Raw genomic sequence first — 18,903 nt, 5'->3', positions numbered from 1 at the left:
TTATTATGTCTTACACTGAAACATCAATAAAAGAACAATGATTGACAGGTAATACAAACACTTGTTCTCCAAGCAAGAGTTGCCTAGATTATCCTTATTCTACCAATAATTATACAGATTCACACTGGTTCCTAACCCTCAAATCCCAGAAAGGGAAAGGCTAACAATACTTTATTTGCTAACTTCACATGAAGACTATTCTCAACCCCAAAAATCTCAACTACATGACCCAAACAAATTTTTGCTCATTTTTAAAAATACTTCCAAAACTACCCTGATTCCTCACTGATCTGAATCTTTGCAGATGAAGTTCATACTCACTAGAATGACTTCTTGCCTTCTTGTTTCTTCTCTCACTTCTCCAGGTAAGCCATGAAAACTCCTCCTACTCATGCACCAACTTACAACCTACCCACATTCCTCCTAGGCAAAGCGAAGCATATCCTCCTCTGTTCAATAACCAATAAATGAATAAAAGAATTTTACCCTCTTGAGACATTTTTGCTAATTCTGGAACTTCAACATAAAAGTTTTTTCTGAACGGTTCATATTCAATTTTTCCATGATCCACTGGTTCTAGAAGCTTTCTCTGTTTTGTCTGGTAGCCTGTAAGGGCCGTCTGAAGATCAACTTCTTCCTCCTCTGAAGAATACTATAATTAAAAAAAAATAATAAGGAAAAAGCTAAATCCTTTATTATTTTCTCCTTACGGAAAACACTATTCCTAGCTTTTAAAATCCTCCTCTCCTAGAAAATATTCCTTGGCTTTTACTTTTTCACATTCTGAATTTTTCAACTTAGTTTCTTTTTTCTTTGCCCTTACAGAAAGTTATAATGACAATATAAAGCTAAAATAACAAAACAATTCTAATAAGGCTTTAAAGAAGTTTTGATATAGTTCTCTCTACACAAATCTTTACAATGCAGGTTAATAGAAGAAATTTAATTCATTCTGTCACTTTATTTCTTCTCTTGCCTTATATGTCTGAGGTCAGTGATGAGGGGCAAAGAGGAAATCAAGTGGGCATGCAGAAAAAAGTCAAAGATGTCAAAATGTTCTACAGACTGGATATTCAGCAACAGCACTGTTGAGAAAAGCACGAACTCCTCCTAACAGTAGTTTCTAGAACTAAAGAGCACATCTCCACCAAATAAACACTTCTAGGATAGTATAATGAACAAAGTCAAAATTAACAAAGAATTACCTCCATGGCATCCTGGTCATTCTCCATTAGCTCACCTTTCTTCTTATCAGAATCTACCACTGCTTTTTTGGTTGTCACTACAGTGACAACTTTTGTGACTGTTGGCCCAGACTTCTAAAATAAAAAAGGAATATAAAGTATGTTATAAAATTGAGAAGAAATTGTATGCAAATGAAGCACAATGATAACTGTCACAATTTATAATTCAAATGACAAAAGGAGTCTGCTTTCTCCTCATGAATTTGTTTAAATTTTAAAATGTAACATTAACTGGATTATACAATATAAAGTTTACTATATATTTTATATAATACTGTATAATGTAATTTTATATCATTTTACGTAATATATAACGTTATAGAACATATAAAAATGTAATATAATTCACTTAAAAATACTTCTAAATGGTACTTTGTACTCATTGGACAAGCCAGACACTGTTGAAAGAGCTTAGGATAAATCAATAAAGCAGGTAAAGGTCACTAACATTAGAGAGCTCTCATTTTACAAGAGAGAAACAATAAACACAGTAAAAACTAAATCAGATAATTTGCCAGAAGACAACAAATGCTATTAAAAAGAAGAAAAATACACTGGTAAAGGGGATCAGAGATATGAAAGCTGAAAGTGCCAATGAAGTCTGGAGAGGACCTAATGAGAAGTCAGCAGTAAGGAAAGACACTAAATACAGATGGTGGCAGTAAGAGCAACTTTTTGAAAGAACGCTTACAGCTAAAATTCCCTAGTATCTGTGGGACTGAGAAAAAGCACTAGCATTTCTGAGAGAGGGGAGGAATCAAATTTATAAACTCAGGCAAGTCAGTGGTAGGTCAAAGTGACAAGAATTCGTTATCCAATTAGGAATACTGGAAAAATCTTTAAAAAATAAGAGAAAATGGCATACCTTTTCATTCCCTCCACCACCCTTCACACTTCGCATATTAAACTTTTTTACTTCCTCTTTCACTTCTTCCATGTAAGCATCTAATGGATCTAACTCCTCACCCTCCATTTCATTTCCTTCCTTTTCAGCTTCTGCAGGATCATCTTCATCATCTAAAAGAGCAGAATCACTCTTTTGTACATGTTTCAAAAGGAAATACTTCATAATCAGAATGCCTCTCACCGTGACCTCTTCCCTCACACCCTCCTTTCCAACCAACCCAGGCACGAAGCAGTTCAAATACTCAAACTTAACAAGTTATGACACTTAGCAAGCATGCATCAATTTTACATAATGATATAAATCACATGATACATTGAAAAGAGACAGGACTAAAAACTTTCTGTTAAATAGTACATTTCTTTCAATTACCTTTTTTTAAAATCACAAAAAAAAATCGCACATTTTCAATTCAAGATAATCTTTTTTTTCACATATCAAAGATATCATCACCCCTTAAAAATACATTCTCTTCATCTATTTAAACCACTCTGTGAAACCTTCATAGAAGATGAAAAATTCACCAGAATTTTCACGGAAAAATAGAGCAAAACTCCATTTCCCTATAAAATTTCACACTCTTCTACTTCACTAAAATCTAAAAGTAAAAATCATATACACCAGGGAAATAGTTCCCTTGTAAGTTATGAAAAATCAGGAGGGACCTGAAAACATGCCTTTAACTTACCTTCATTACTAATATTCTTATTTGTGATAAAAAAATTAAAGAGCTATTTACTGACTGTGCCCATAAGAACTCAACTCTCCACTCTCAAGTAAAACCAGTGAGGGGCGCCTGGGTGGCTCAGTAAGTTAAGCGTCTGACTTCGGCTCACGGTTTGAGTTCAAGCCCTGTGTCAGGCTCTGTGCTGACCGCTGAGATTGGAGCCTGCTTCGGACTCTGTCTCCCCCTCTCTCTCTGACCGTCCCCCACTCACACTCTGTCTCTCTCTCTCTCTCTCTCTCTCTCTCTCAAAAATAAACATTAAAAAAATTTTTTTTAATAAAAAAACAACAAAAATGAGGTAAAATCAGTGATCCTTACTGAACACTATCCTACACTTTACATTTTAACATAAATATTATTAGAGAAATTTAATATCTCAATATGAACCCAGCAATTCCACTCCTAGGTATATTAACTAAAAAACTAAAAGCAGGGATTCAAATGTATATTTGCATACCAATACTTGCAGCAGCTTTATTCACAACAGTCAAAAGGTGTAAACAACCTACATATCCAATAGACCAATAGGTAAACAAAACGCAGTATACACATACAATGGAATATCATTCAGCCATAAAAAAGGAATGAAATTTTGACACATGCTACAACATGGAAGAACCTTGAGGACATTATGTTGAGTCAAATAAGCCAGACACAAAAGGGCAAAGACCGTATGACTGCATTTATGTGAGGTACTTACAAAAGGCAAATTCATAGAATAGATATTTTGGGGGATAAGTAGGTGGAGGGTAGGGCAGGATGGGGAATTAATCTTTGTGGGCACAGAGTTTCTGTTTGGGATGATGAAAACATTCTGGAAATGGCTGGTGATGATGGATGATACACAACACCATGAATGTACTTAACGCCATGGAATTGTACATTTAAAAAAAGGTTAAAATGGTACGTTTTTCCACAAGAGAAAAAATGCCTAAAAATTTCCACTATGAAGTATTATTCATATTTCTAGAATATTCGACATGAATTGTTATATAGCCTATTAGTGTACCAAATGAATATACCATCATCATCTTCTAAACTCCATTTTTTCCCTTGTTTCATCTCTTCAATTTCCTTTTTCAGTTCCCCTATGTTTTCCATGGCCTTTTTACGTTGCTCCTCTCGCCATTTTTCTACTCGTTCTTTTCGCTTCCTCATTTCTTCTTCCAGCTTATTCTGATCAAAGTTCTTGGGGGGGGGGGGGGGACAAGAGAGACAGTGAGAGAAGGAAACAAAGATTAACAACTTTATTTCAGCAATATTCCAAATAACTTTTTCAAAGTATAAAAAAGGAAAAGGAAAAACATGTATTTACAAACTCCTTAGTTTAGAAAAGATTTAGGTCACACATCTTTTAAACATATCCACAAATACACCAGCAAAATGAATTCATAAGAAAAATCATCTTCAACTAAGAAAGCAGACAGACTTCAAAAACCATAATCTAATCTCTTTTTCATTACAGCAAAATACACAGGAATTCACTTTCTTCCTCAACTAGAAACTAGATAAATAAACACGCAAAATTCCCTAGTTGTCAGTTATTGTCAACTTCAAATCCTCTAAACTCCTCTTAAACTGCCACCATGAAAAAGAAATTTTCTATTAGAAATTAATGAGTAAGGGAAAGCTATGTATCAACATGATTAAAAAGCTTTGGTCGTAGGGGGCACCTGGGTGACTCAGTTGGTTAAGTGTCCAACTCCTGATTTTGGCTCAGGTCATGATTTCACAGGTTCAAGAGATCCAGCCATGCATCAGGCTCCATGCTGACAATGCAGAGAGTGTTTGGGATTCTCTACTCATTCTCTCTCTATGCCCCTCTGCCCACCCCACAAAAGAAACAAAAAACATTAAAAATATATTTAAAAACAAAAAAACAACCAGCTTTTGTGTTTACCTTTATGTTTAAGTTTCCTAGAAACAGCCTTTGTAAAGGCTTTATCCAGGGACACCTGGGTGGCTCAGTCAGTTAAACGACCAACTCTTGATTTCACCTCAGGTCATGGTATGGCAGTTGTGAGTTCAAGCCCCATATCAGGCTCTATACTGAAAGCTCAGGACCTGAAGCCTGCTTTGGATTCTGTTTCTCCCTTTCTCTATGCCCCTTCCTTGTTCGTGCTCTCTCTAGCTCTCAAAAATAAACATTTAAAAATGAATAAATAAATATTTTTTTTTAAAGTTCAAAATACATAGCAATAAAAAAAACAACAATCTGTGATTACAGAAACAAGCTTGATATTATACAATTATTTGTTAGTAAACATACACCAGCATCTTTTTCTTTTTCATCCTCCTTGTCATCTTTGTCTTTTTTCTTCTCTTTAGAACTTTCTCCACTATCTGTTTTCTCTTTGGACCTAGACCTACAAAAAAAAGAAAAAAAGAAACATCATCTATTTGTATTCAGAAACATTCACATTTAAAATTTTTTTTTTATTTTTTACAATTTTTATTTTTGAGAGAAACAGAGACAGAGTGTGAGCAGGGGAGGGTCATAAAGAGAGGAAGACACAGAATCTAAAGCAGGCTCCACGTGCTGAGCTGTCAGCACAAAGCCCGACGCGGGGCTTGAAATGACAAACTGCAACATCATGACCTGAGCTGAAGTGGGACGCTCAACCGAACTGAGCCACCCACACACCCCTTAAAATATTTGTAAAGACCTGCATTTTACTTTTTTTTTAAAGTTTATTTATTTATTTTGAAAGAGACAGAGGCAGCATGAGTGTGGGAGGAGCATAGAGAGAGGAAGAGAGAATCCCAAGCAGGATCCACACCGACAGCATGGAGCCTGATGTAGGGCTCAAACCCACGAACCGAACCCACGAGATCATGACCTCAGCTGAAATCAAGAGTCAGATGCTTAAATGACTGAGCCACCCAGGTGCCCCGACCCGACCTGCATTTTACATTTAACTTCTGAGAGTCAATTTCACTTTCATATTACGTTAATAAACATCCTGGAAATATAATGAAAACTCAATCCTATAAGTAGCAACAAATATCATTAATTATTAAATATTTGGCAATTTGCCCAAGAAAAAGTGGACATATCACATAAAAATAATTACAAAATTTAAATAGGAGGTAAAATTTGACACACAAAGAAATATACCAAAACATTAATATTCTACAAGATAATTTGGTATGTAATAATGTTTAAAACCCCAACAGAGGTGCATTTTCCCCTATGTATGATATCTTATAATGAATAAAATTTCTTATTTTAATGCAATCATTTCAGTCTACTTTTATACCCCTTAAAATTGGTGCTTTTAAAAGTACATTAGAGGGGCGCCTGGGTGGCTCAGTCTGTTAAGCGGCCGACTTCGACTCAGGTCATGATTTCACGGTCAGTGAGTTCGAGCCCCGCGTCGGGCTCTGTGCTGACAGCTCAGAGCCTGGAGCCCGTTTCAGATTCTGTGTCTCCCTCTCTCTGACCCTCCCCTGTTCATGCTCTGTCTCTCTCTGTCTCAAAAATAAATAAACGTTAAAAAAAAAAAAAAGTAAAAAAAAAAGTACATTAGAGGGGCAGCTGGGTGGCTCAGTCAGTTGAGCATTCAACTTTGCCTAAGGTCATGATCTCACAGTTTGTGCGCGTCGGGCTCTGTGCTGATAGCACAGAGCCTGGAGCCTGCTTTGGATTCTGTGTCCCCCTCTCTCTCTGCTCCTCCCCCATTCATGTTCTGTCTCTCTGTCTCTCAAAAATAATAAAAATTAAAAAAAAAAAAAGATTGTTTATGCCATTGCATTTCTAATTTTTCAATCAGTTTGTCAAATACTTTTCTATCCATGTATGCTAAGAACCAGAAAAGACCCTAAATAGCAACAACAATCTTCAGAAAGAAAACCAAAGCAGGAGGCATCACAGTCCCGGACTTCAAGCTGTATTAGAAAGCTGTAATCATCAAGACAGTATGGTACTGGCACAAAAACAGACCCTCAGATCAATGGAACAGAATAGAGAACCCAGAAATGGACCCACAAATGTATGGCCAATTCATCTTTGACAAAGCAGGAAAGAATGTCCAATGGAATAAAGACAGTCTCTTCAGCAAATGGTGCTGGGAAAACTGGACAGCGACATGCAGAAAAATGAACCTGGACCACTTTCTTACACCATACACGAAAATAAACTCAAAATGGATGAAAGACCTAACTGTAAGGCAGGAAGCCATCAAAATCCTCAAGGAGAAAGCAGGCAAAGACCTCTTTGACCTCGGCCTCAGCAACTTCTTACTCAACACATCTCTGGAGGCAAGGGAAACAAAAGCAAACATGAACTATTGGGACCTCATCAAAATAAAAAGCTCCTACACCACAAAGGAAACAATCAGCAAAACGAAAAGGCAACCGACAGAATGGGAAAAGATACTTGCAAACATTATTAGATAAAGGGTTAGTATCCAAAATCCGTAAAGAACTTCTCAAACTCAACACCCAAAAAACAAATAATCGAGTGAAGAAATGGGCTAAAGACATGAATAGACACTTCTCCAAAGAAGACATCCAGATGGCCAACCGACACGTGAAAAAATGCTCAACATCACTCATCGTTAGGGAAATACAAATCAAAACCACAATGAGATACCACCTCACACCTGTCAGAATGGCTAACATCAACAACTCAGGCAACAACAGATGTTGGCGAGGATGAGGAGAAAGAGGATCTCTTTGCATTGTGGGTGGCAATGCAAGCTGATGCAGCCACTCTGGAAAACAGTATGGAGTTTCCTCAAAAAATTAAAATTAGAACTACCCTACAACCTAGCAATTGCACTACTAGGTATGTATCCAAGAGATACAGGTATGCTGTTTCGAAGGGGCACATGCACCCCAATGTTTATAGCAGCACTATCGACAATAGCCAAAGTATGGAAAGAGCCCAATGTCCATGGATGGATGAATGGATAAAGAAAATGTGGTATATCTGTACAATGGAGTATTACTCGGCAACCAAAAAGAATGACATCTTGCCATTTGCAACTACGTGGATGGAACTAGAGGGTATTATGCTAAGCGAAATTAGAGAAAGACAACTATCATATGACTTCACTCATATGAGGACTCTAGATGAACATAAGGGGCAAAAACATAAGAGACTCTTAAATATAGAGAACAAACAAAAGGTTACTAGAGGGGCTATGGGAGAGGGGATGGGCCAAATGGGTAAGGGGCATTAAGGAATCTACTCCTAAAAGCATTGTTGCACTACATGCTAATGTGGATGTAAACTAAAAAAATAAAGATTTTTTTAAAAATTTTAAGAAAACACAAAAAACACTTTTCTGAATCTACTTAAATAACTAAAAATTTTCACTTTGGCTCTTACTAATATAAAGTATTACAATGATAAATTTTCTAATGTTAAACTAATCTTCCATTTCTGGAATAAATCCAACTAAGTCATAATTATTTTTTTTACATATGGTTGGATTTGATATAATATTTATGTTTAGAATGAGCATAGCCTATAATTTTCTCACACTGCCCTTGTCAGGTTTTAATATCTACATTCTTCTCAATACACAAAATGAATCGAGAAATGTTTCTTCTTTCTTAAGTCTCTGTTCATCAAAAGTATCATTGCAGAGTGAAAAGACAAACTACAGAGTAAGAGAATATATTTGCCATTCATAAAAATGACAGTAAACAACCATCCAGGATATTTAAAAATAACAACAAAAACTTCCTATGAATCAATTTTTAAAGAAACAACCCAACAGGAAAATAAGCAAAAAGATTTTTGACATACTTCAGAAAGGAAGAAATTCGAATGACACACAAACATATGAAAAGATGTTCAACCTCACTGGTAGAGAAATACAAATTAAAACCACAATGATATTGGTATAACATATCTAACCAGTTAGCAAAAATTAGAAGGACTGACAATACCAAATACTAGGAAGGGTACGAGACAACACAATTATCATAATGTTTGTGGGAGTATAATTAGTATAACCCCTCTGGAAAGCATTTGGGATCACCTAGTAAAAATGAAGGTATGTTAATTCTTTTTTTTTTTTTTTGAAGCTATGTTAATTCTATGGCCACGTAATTCATTCGTATATACAGACTAGGGAAACTCATGCACATGTACACTAGGAAACATACATACAAATGTTCACAGGGCACCTGGGTGGTTCAGTCAGTTGAGCATCTAACTTCGGCTCAGGTCATGATCTCACAGTCCACAAGTTCGAGCCCCAGATCGGGCTCTGTGCTGACAGCTTAGAGCCTAGAGCCTGCTTCAGATTCCTTCTGTGTCTCCCTCTCTCTCCACCCCTCCCTCACTTGCTCTCTTTCTCTCTCTCTCTCCCCAAAATAAATGTAATAAACTTTAAAAAAAAAACATTCACAAGCACCTAAAAGTTAAAACAACCCAAACACGTACCTCAGTAAAATGGATATATAGTGGTATATTTATGCCGCAGAATAGTATTCAGCAATGAAAACAACCTACTGTTATATGTAACACAGATGAGTCTCAAACAATCACCAACACAGATACAAAAGAATATGTGATTCATTCAGGTAAAGTTAAAAAAACATACAAATCTAAACTATTCTTTTTCCAGATGCAAACACAGATGATAAATAAATAGAAGGAAGTTACTAGTACAAAAGTCAGGAATGGTTTTATCTAGGGTAGTAAAGAGCTAGGTTAGAGAACAGACATGGATGGCTTCTGGAGATACTGACAATGTTGTATTTCTAAACCTTAGTGGTGTTTACATGAGTATTGCTTTATAATTACTTAATAAACTGCATATTTATACTTCATTCACTTTTCTGAATTTATATTTTAACTTAAAATAGTCCTAATGGACATTATTATATGGACCTCAGTAAAATAAAACTAACAAAATTAACGACAGGAAAAAAATCCTCACGACTAATATGAAGAAGGTACAGAAAACAGACACAAATTCATGTACTGACTATCCTTTGACACCACTTTTACAAACAGGAAAAGAATGAACCATTGACAAGAGAAATATAAAGAATAAACATAAATGACACAGATAAAAAAGTAAACATATTATGTCTAAAAGACATAACCAATAACTCGAAATTGAATGGTATTGGCATCTTAAGGAAACATGTATATTTAACTTAACACAAGCAAAGTTCACACCCATCCTGAACAGCAATTCAGTAATACATGTCATGATTTAAAAACTGTCAAATGGGATGCTTGGGTGGCTCAGTCAGTTAACCATCTGACTCTTGATTTCAGCTCAGGTCACAATCTCAAGGTTCGTGAGTTTGAGCCCCATATCAGGTCCTGAGCTGTTAGCACAGAGCCTGCTTAAGATTCTCTCTCTCCCACTCTCTCTTCCCCCCCTTCTGCTCCCGCTCTCTCTGTCTCTCAATAAACGTTAAAAAAAAAAAGTTATCTGTCAAATCAATGTTAAAAATGTTAAAAACATACCTCAAAAGAAAAGCAGAGTTCCTAGGAAGAGGTTTATATAATATATTCCTGACTATTAAAAGTAGATATTTTTTATTTTTTTTATTTTTTTTTTTTATTTTTTATTTTTTTTTCAACGTTTATTTATTTTTGGGACAGAGAGAGACAGAGCATGAACGGGGGAGGGGCAGAGAGAGAGGGAGACACAGAATCGGAAACAGGCTCCAGGCTCTGAGCCATCAGCCCAGAGCCCGACGCGGGGCTCGAACTCACGGACTGCGAGATCGTGACCTGGCTGAAGTCGGACGCTTAACCGACTGCGCCACCCAGGCGCCCCTAAAAGTAGATATTAAAGAGAACAATGTATTGAGTGTTAAAACCAATCGAATCTAGTATTTTCCAATAATTTACAAGCTTTATAACCTATTAAAATTCAACCAACAGTTCATCATAGCAGCCAAAATCAGTGGGAAAAAAAAAAAAAAGAAAGAGAGAAAAGGAATAGTGAAGAGTCAGTTCCCAACCTGCAAGACAGATACAGTCCAATGATAACATTACCTATTCTCAGCTTTCTTGCTTTTATTGCCAGGACTTGAGGATCTGGATCGCCGGCCTCGGCTTCTACTCCTGGAGCGTCTCCTGTCTCGACTTCGAGATCTTCTTCGCTCTCGACTTCGATCTCTCTCTCTACTTCTGGAACGCCTGAAAGGACACTTTCCATTCATTCTATGACCAATTAGAGATTCTTTCAGATAATGTTTCTGTGCCATGTTGAAAGAGCTTCTTAATTATTACCATTACTAAAGGCTGAGATTTCAATTAGCCATCAAATCAGATATAAATAGGGAACAATTGGGGCACCTAGGTGGTTCAGTTGGTTAAGCGTCTGCCTCTTGGTTTTGGCTCAGGTCATGATCTCACAGTTGGTGAGTTCAAGCCCCACATCAGATTCTGCACTGACAGTGTGGAGCGTGCTTAGGATTCTCTCTCCCTCTCTCTCTGCCCCTCCCCAGCTCTCTCTTTCTCTCTTTCAAAATAAATTTTAAAAATAAATAGATAGATAGGGAACAAGTAGGGCGCCTAGGTAGCTCAGTTTGTTAAGGGTCTGACTCTTGGTTTGGGCTCAGGTCATGGTATCTGGATTAATGAGTTCAAGTCCCTCAATGGGCTCTGCACTGACAGCATGACAGCATGGAGCCTGCTTTCAATTCTTTCTCCCTTCCCCTCCCCTGCTGGTTCTCTCTCTCAAAATAAATAAATAAACTTTAGTAAATAAACAGGGAACAAGTAAAGCCAATTCTTACAAATGGTCAACAAAAAACTGATACTAATTCCAAAATGATATTTGTTGAAAAACATAGCAAATCTGTCATAATAGCTTTCTGAAATCTACGGCCTATAGTAGAAAATCTAAAACCCAAAATCAGCCAAAACCTAAGTATAAGGATAGGCACAATGGGGCTATGGGAAGATCACAGACATGAAGAGTAGGAAACAAAAATTTCTATTCTAGAGCTGGCAGTCACATGACATATGGCAGATCAACTCTGTGGCTCAGTTTCCTTATCTATATGATATGGAGACTTTACTTACATAATCTCAAAATCCTTCTTGCTCTAAAACCTCATGATTCTTTTTTTTTATTTTAAGTTTATTTATTTTTGAAAAAGTAAGAAAAAAAAGCACAAGTCAGGGAGGGGCAGAGAGAGAGGGAGACAGAGGATCTGAAGCCGGCTCGGTGCTGAAAGCAGAGAGCCCTATGCAGGGTTCAAACTCATGAACTGTGAAATCATGACCCGAGCCAAAGTTGGACGCTTAACTGACAGAGCCACCCAGGTGCCCCTAAAACCTCGTGATTCACTCTCAAAAGTTAAAGACATTATCTTAAGTAATCAATTTCACTTAACACATACTTGACTGAATTATATGAAACTGTTCCTGGGACCACATAACACAAAACTGAAGATATTGCACTATATGCATTCTAAAAGATGAATATTCTCCCTGAGTACCTTTGCTAGTTCTCCTTCTAATGTTTGGAAAAAAATAGGGTTTTTTTTCTGTGATTAGTTCATAACACCTATACAATCCTGTCTTCTTTCCTATTTTAATAAAAAACTTATCAGAAATTTTTTTTGGTGTGGCGAAGATTTTTATTTAAAGACAATGTCTTTCACCTCTAGGAAGGTTATAGCTGCTTGATTCGTGCCTAGGAAAATGCAAGCACGTAAAATAAAAATTAGGGTGTTCTTTCGTTTAAATCTAAAATGGTTTTTAAGGGGCACCTGGGTGGCTCAGTCGGTTGAGCGTCCAACTTCGGCTCAGGTCACGATCTCGCGGTCCGTGAGTTCGAGCCCCGCGTCAGGCTCTGTGCTGACTGCTCAGAGCCTGAAGCCTGTTTCAGATTCTGTGTCTCCCTCTCTCTCTGACCCTCCCCCGTTCGTGCTCTGTCTCTCTCTGTCTCAAAAATAAATAAACGTTAAAAAAAAAATTTTTTTTAAATAAAAAAAAATAAAAAATAAAAAATAAAATAAAAAAATAAAAAATAAAAAATAAAATGGTTTTTAAAAATTGTGTCAAACGGGAGCGCCTGGATGGCTCAGTCAGTAGAGCAATCAACTCATGATTTTGGGTAAGTTTGAGCCCCACAATGGGTGTAGGGATTACTTAAAAATACAAATCCTTAAAATTTTTTTTTTTTTAAAGTGACAAACAGCAAGTAGGGCTTGGGTAGCTCTGTCCTTTTTCCTTCTCCTATCAGCTTTAGTGGCTGCTCTGAACATAGTGGTCAGCGTTCTTGGGACAGAATTAGAACAGAACCCCCTTGACAGCATATTACCTTATCTTTTACTGGCTTTTAAAACCGCCCTCAGGGGGCTCTGAAGGTTCTCTTTGGTTTGGTTTTGGTTTTGGTTTTTAAGTAGGCTCCACACTCAACATAAGGGTAAAACTCATAACCAGCAATCAAGAATTGTATGCTCTACCCACTAATCCCAGCTGGGCACTGCCCACCCTTTCTTAATTTTTATTTATTTGGTTCTCTTTGGATTACAGGAAATAGAGCCAAACGTTTCCAAACTTAAAATACTGTTTGAAAGTCTTTGTTCCAGGCAAATCACTTCTTGACCTAATCAAACAAGCTGGAGTTAAAACAGAGTGCCTATAAAGGGGCCACTAAAATCCAGTCCAAGTCACACTTTTGAAGAAGCTGAATTTAGCTGACAGAGACCAATTTATAGTGAATCTTTAAATTCTTACCTCAGGCGCTTCCGGTCTCTTGACCGAGATCTTCTTTTATCCCTGCTACGAGACCTCTCTCTCCTTCTATCTCTATCTCTGCTTCTAGACCGCCTGTCATCTCCACGTTTACTTCTTTTGTCAGGTGAGCGACTTCTAGATCGACTTCCAGAGCGCCCCCTTGATGCTGACCGCTTCCGATAATGGCTAGAAAGTAAGGTCAAGATTAAGTTTAGGAAACGCAGTTAGCTTGTATGATATTTTATTTAATCACATTTTCCCAATATATCTCAGCACACAAATTAAACAATGAAAGGACTGTTTTTTTTTTATTTTTTTTAATGTTTATTTTTGACAGAGAGAGAGAGAGAGAGACAGAGCATGAGTGGGTGAGGGGCAGAGAGAGAGGGAGACACAGAATCCGAAGCCGGTTCCAGGCTCCGAGCTGTCAGCAAAGAGCCCGACGTGGGGCTCGAACTCACAGACCGCGAGATCATGACGTGAGCCGAAGTCGGACGCTCAACCGACTGAGCCACCCAGGCGCCCCAACAATGAAAGGACTTTGTACACATAAACTCTTTTTTTTTAAGTTTATTTATTTAAGTAATCTCCACAACCAACATGGGGCTTGAAATCACAACCCTGAGATCAAGAATCACATGGTCTTCTCACTGAGCCAGCCAGGAACCCCTACAATTCTTAAAATCAGAGGGAAGTAATGATTCCTTCATTTATAGTCCATGTAGAGAGGGAAAAAAAAAACTATCTTAAAAGGGAAACAAGGACAGTAAAAAGAACAGATCAAACTCCTGCCTCTGGGTCCCAAGCAACTTGCATTCTGGTAAAAAAAAAAAAAAAAAAAAAAAGATGACCAGTTAAGTAAAGAAAAAAATAAACAATATATCACCATCACGTGGTGCTATGGAGAAAAACAGATTAGAGTAGATGAAAGAGAGGATGGGAGGTAGGAGGTTTGCATTTTACACTAGGTGACTAGAGAAAAATGTGCTAAGAGACATTTCAGAAGTTTGAGAAAAGTAAAAAGAACCGTGTAGATATATTGGGGAGAAACTTTTCAGGCACCACAAGTGCAAAGACCCTGAAGACAAAGCTTGACTGGTGTGTCCAAGGAACAGCAAGGAAGGCAGATGTGGCTAGGGCTGAATGACCAAGAAAGAGTACCATGAAATGAGGTCAGAGATACCATAGCGCAGCCAAACATGCACAGATTTGTAGAGCCTTATAGATCTGAGTAAGTTGAGGTTACTGGAAAATTTTAAGCACAGGAGCAACGTTACCTCAGTTTTTAAAGCATTAGTCTGGAGGTACCTGGGTGGCTCAGTTGGCTAAGCATCCGACTCTTGATTTCAGCTCAGGTCATGACTTCATGATTCCTGGGTTAGAGCCCCACATCAGGCTCTGCACCAATAGCACGGAGACTGCTTAGGATGCTCTCTCCCTCTCTCTCTGCCCCTCCCCAACGAATGCATATGTGCATGCCCTCTCAAAATAAATAAACTTAAAAAAAAAAAATTTGGCTGCTGAGGGGAGAACAAACTGAAGGAAGCCAAGTGCAGAAGCAAGGAAAACAGGTAGAATGCTATAGCAATCACCCAAGTAAGAGAGTAGTGAATGTCAGGTTCAGAGTTGCCATAGGAAGGGTCAAAATGTAGATATCATGGAGCATGAGCTGATTGTATTTAAGGACTAATTCAATGTCAAGTGGGACAGCAAGGGAGAAGTCACGAGTGTTGCTGAGATACTTGCGCGGACCAAGCAGAAAGACAAAGTTGCTGCGTACTAAGATAGGAAGCTTGAGGAGGAGTAGATGTGGGGGGAGAGTGGGAAATCAGGATATTAGGCATTCACATGGAGATGTACAGGAGGTAGTTGAAAATATGAGTCCAGGGTTCACCAAGGGAGTCATCGGTGTACAAAGGCTACTTAAAGCGATACACGTGGATAAGATGGCTAGGGAATGAGTATACCTCATTATCCTTTAAGCACGTGAAATTAAATGTGTAGAAACCCAAGCTTATTTTTTAATGTTTATTTATTTTTGAGAGAGACAGACAGATAGACAGCATGAGCAGGGGATGCTCAGAGAGAGAGGGAGACACAAAATCGTAAGTAGGCTCCAGGCTCTGAGCTGTCAGCACAGAGCCCGATGCAGGGCTCGAACCCACAGACCATGAGATCATCATGACCTGAGCTGAAGTTGGACGCTTAACTGACTGAGCCACCCAGGTGCCCCTAGAAACTCAAACTTACTGCCTTTCCCTCCCCAAACCATTTGTCATCCCAACTTTCAGTCAGTAGGCTCAAAGTATCAATTATCTTCAATATCTCATTCTACACAACCAATAAAACACCAAATATCACCAATTTCACCTCTGTGATTCTTTTCAATTTTATCACCTCCTCAGAGTTCTGTCATGACTCCATATCAAAGTTATGTAGTTAGGGCATTTTAGAAGACCTTTAGAAATCTTCTTGCTTCTACCCTCTTTTCCCTTAAATCTGTTTTACTCATTGCTGCTAAGGTAATCTTCATAAAGCAGAATTCTGACCACGTTATAAACATACACACTCATTTCTTAAAATCTTCAAAGGCTCTCAATTAAAATCTTAACTTCGAAACTAAATCTACAACCCACCCACATTCTGGACCCAACTCCATTTCAGAACCTACCTACTACCACTTTTCTTCAACCTTTCATGACACCTACATATGCAGGCAAACTGGGCTCTTCACTTATTTCTCTAACACCTTGATCTTCCCATCTCTGAACCTTTCATCAGTCCCTAAACTAACCTAGAAAACAAGCCAGGGAAGAAGGCTAAAGGGCTGGAAGAGACTTAATTGTGAAGGGCCCTGAAGGCGGGCTGAAGAGTGTGACTTCATCTTGAAAGAACCAAAACAGACAAAAAGAGAGGAATGACATAATCTTTATTTAAGAAGTGTCACTCTGGCTGCAGTGTGAGGAATCTATTAGAAGGGCAAGATCACAGGAAAATAATCAATTTGAGGCAAGTGTAGCAGTCTGAGCACTAAATAATTAGGTCTGAATTAAGTCATAGAGAGCAGGAATGGAGAGAGGATATAGAATCGTATTGGGTTGAGGCAGTTGAGAGAGAAAAATGAATCAAATAAGTACACTTGCAGGTTTCTGCTCTGGGTAGCCAAATGAACAGCCAATGCCTTCAAGAAGATTTAAAAGACGCCCCAGGAATTTTGTGCAGATGTAGAAATATTCTTTATCCGGGTGATGTTTCCACAGTTTATGGATTTGCTAAATTTCAGCAAGCTCTACCCTTAAGCTTTGTCTATTTCCCTGAATGTTAATTATATGTCAATAAACTATTAAGGGTCAACTGGGTGGCTCAGTCAGTTAAGCCTCCAACTTCAGTTCAGGTCATCATCTCACAGTTCATGAGTTCCAGCCACGCAGTTGGGCTCTGTGCTGACAGTTCAGAGCCTGGAGCCTGCTTTGAGTTCTGTGTCTCCCTCCCTCTAGGCCCCTCCCCCACTTGCACTCTGTCTCTCAAAAAATGAATAAACATTACACAATTTTAACAAAAAATAAACTGTTATTTATATCCCAGATAAAAAGGATCTTTTAGTAACTGCTAAATACAAAGCAAACAAATACTCATCGCTGAGATAAAAACCTCAAGGTCCCAAACCAGGTAACAATCTAAAGTTTTGAAGAGCTATCCTAATTCTAGTAAGACCTCCCAATGCACAGCTTTAAAAGGACAGAAAAACACGTAACAAAGAAATATGAAATCTATCTGCAAAACAAATCTCCATGCAACAATTACCGTAGCCCACTAAAAGCCTAGTCATGTACAATGTTGTAGGTGATGTAAAAATATTGGTCTCCACGCTCCTTTCAACTGACTTGGGAAAATAACACACAAAGAACTAAAAAAGGCAGCAACAGGCGCCAAGCAAACGTGGCAAATGCGAACTGCAAGAAATTCAACTGGGATCACTACTGCCAAAGCGATCACGGTGGGCTCCATGGAAATGGCGGGATGTGGTGCCCAATCACTGACGCCCTGGAGGGGTGGTCCCACTCCAGGGGCTGGAACCGGCGAAGGCAGTGCTGGGAACCCCGTGGCCGTCACCGCCCCAAATACAGCCACTCCCTCGGCCGGGGTCCCCCAGCCCCTCTAGTGGCCGAGGTCAGCGCTGGCCGCACGTGGGGCCGCCCGGGGTCAGGCCTGGCCCCGCTGGCACCTCAACTCCCGCCTCTTTCCCCCACTTCAAGGAAACCGCCCGCCCGCTCGCCCTCTCAGCGCGCCGCCTCACCGTGACTCCCGGCCCATGCTGCCGGCCGCGGGAAAAGCGGCGCCCTTCGGGACAATGCGCAGGGTAACCGGACAAAAGAAGAGGCCGCGCCGCCCTCAGCTAGCCGAGCGAGGAGCAGCACTAAGAGAGAACAGCAGCTCCAGCGGCGGCAGCCATCCGAGAGCAGCCAACGAAAACAGGACGTGCTGGCGCCGGTGGCAGAGAGAAGGGAAAGGGGGGCCGGAAGCTGCTATCTCTCCACAGCGACTCCTTTCGGCTGGAGGCCGCACAACTCCGGCCGCGCCGCAAGACGCGTCCTTTGCCGGGTTTTCCCTGCAAGCCTCGGAAAGTTCGTGAGGTAAAGGAAGGCTCCTTGGCTTTGCAGGCCCTGGGAGGGTCTTTCCTGCAAGGGCCACCGAGACGCCATAGGCATCCCCCAGTTGTCCCAGGACTTGTACTGCCGTCCCCCGTAACCTGCGCTAAGTGATGGTACAAACATCTCCATTCACAGATTCATTTATACATTCATTTGTATGTATTGTTATGCGTGCTGTTATGTCCTAGATCCGAGGAGCTTACAATCTAGTGGATACAGACATAACTAAAACCACAAGTAGATATAAGAAAGAGATTACAGCAAAGGAGAGGGGTTCAAAAAGAGATCCCTGAAGATGTGACCTTTGAAGTAAGATGTGAAGACTGAGGAGTTAAGTTGGTGGAGAAGAGGATGAGAGCTAAAAATCTATTTGTAAGATTATAGTGGTTCTCAATATCGCCTGAGCTTGGAAGTTTTAAAAAAAATACATGAGGGGCGCCTGGGTGGCGCAGTCGGTTAAGCGTCCGACTTCAGCCAGGTCACGATCTCGCGGTCCGTGAGTTCGAGCCCCGCGTCAGGCTCTGGGCTGATGGCTCAGAGCCTGGAGCCTGTTTCCGATTCTGTGTCTCCCTCTCTCTCTGCCCCTCCCCCGTTCATGCTCTGTCTCTCTCTGTCCCAAAAATAAATAAAAACGTTGGAAAAAAAAATTAAAAAAAAAAAAATACATGAATGGGGCACCTGGCTGGCTCACTGGGTGG

At 39.3% G+C, this 18,903-nt stretch overlaps 1 protein-coding gene across 2 annotated transcripts in view; it reads right to left on the bottom strand.

Moving 5' to 3' along the window:
- The window catches only part of DDX46 (DEAD-box helicase 46), a 69,116-nt gene extending 51,088 nt beyond the window's left edge, over positions 1-18,028 (bottom strand). For both annotated transcript variants that reach the window (XM_032592880.1, XM_030318427.1), the window contains exons 1-8: positions 17,851-18,028; positions 13,554-13,739; positions 10,854-10,997; positions 5,145-5,241; positions 3,898-4,063; positions 2,110-2,261; positions 1,206-1,319; positions 487-652 (exon numbers count right to left, since the gene is read on the bottom strand). In XM_032592880.1, the coding sequence (XP_032448771.1) occupies positions 487-652; positions 1,206-1,319; positions 2,110-2,261; positions 3,898-4,063; positions 5,145-5,241; positions 10,854-10,997; positions 13,554-13,739; positions 17,851-17,867 (1,042 nt within the window). In that variant the 5' untranslated portion in view covers positions 17,868-18,028. The remainder of the gene's footprint in view (positions 1-486; positions 653-1,205; positions 1,320-2,109; positions 2,262-3,897; positions 4,064-5,144; positions 5,242-10,853; positions 10,998-13,553; positions 13,740-17,850) is intronic.
- Between the last annotated feature and the right edge of the window lie 875 nt (positions 18,029-18,903).

The sequence above is a fragment of the Lynx canadensis genome, chromosome A1 (assembly GCF_007474595.2).
Source record: "Lynx canadensis isolate LIC74 chromosome A1, mLynCan4.pri.v2, whole genome shotgun sequence".
In the NCBI taxonomy this organism is placed as follows: Eukaryota; Metazoa; Chordata; class Mammalia; order Carnivora; family Felidae; genus Lynx; species Lynx canadensis.
This window is presented reverse-complemented; position numbering and strand designations above follow the sequence as displayed.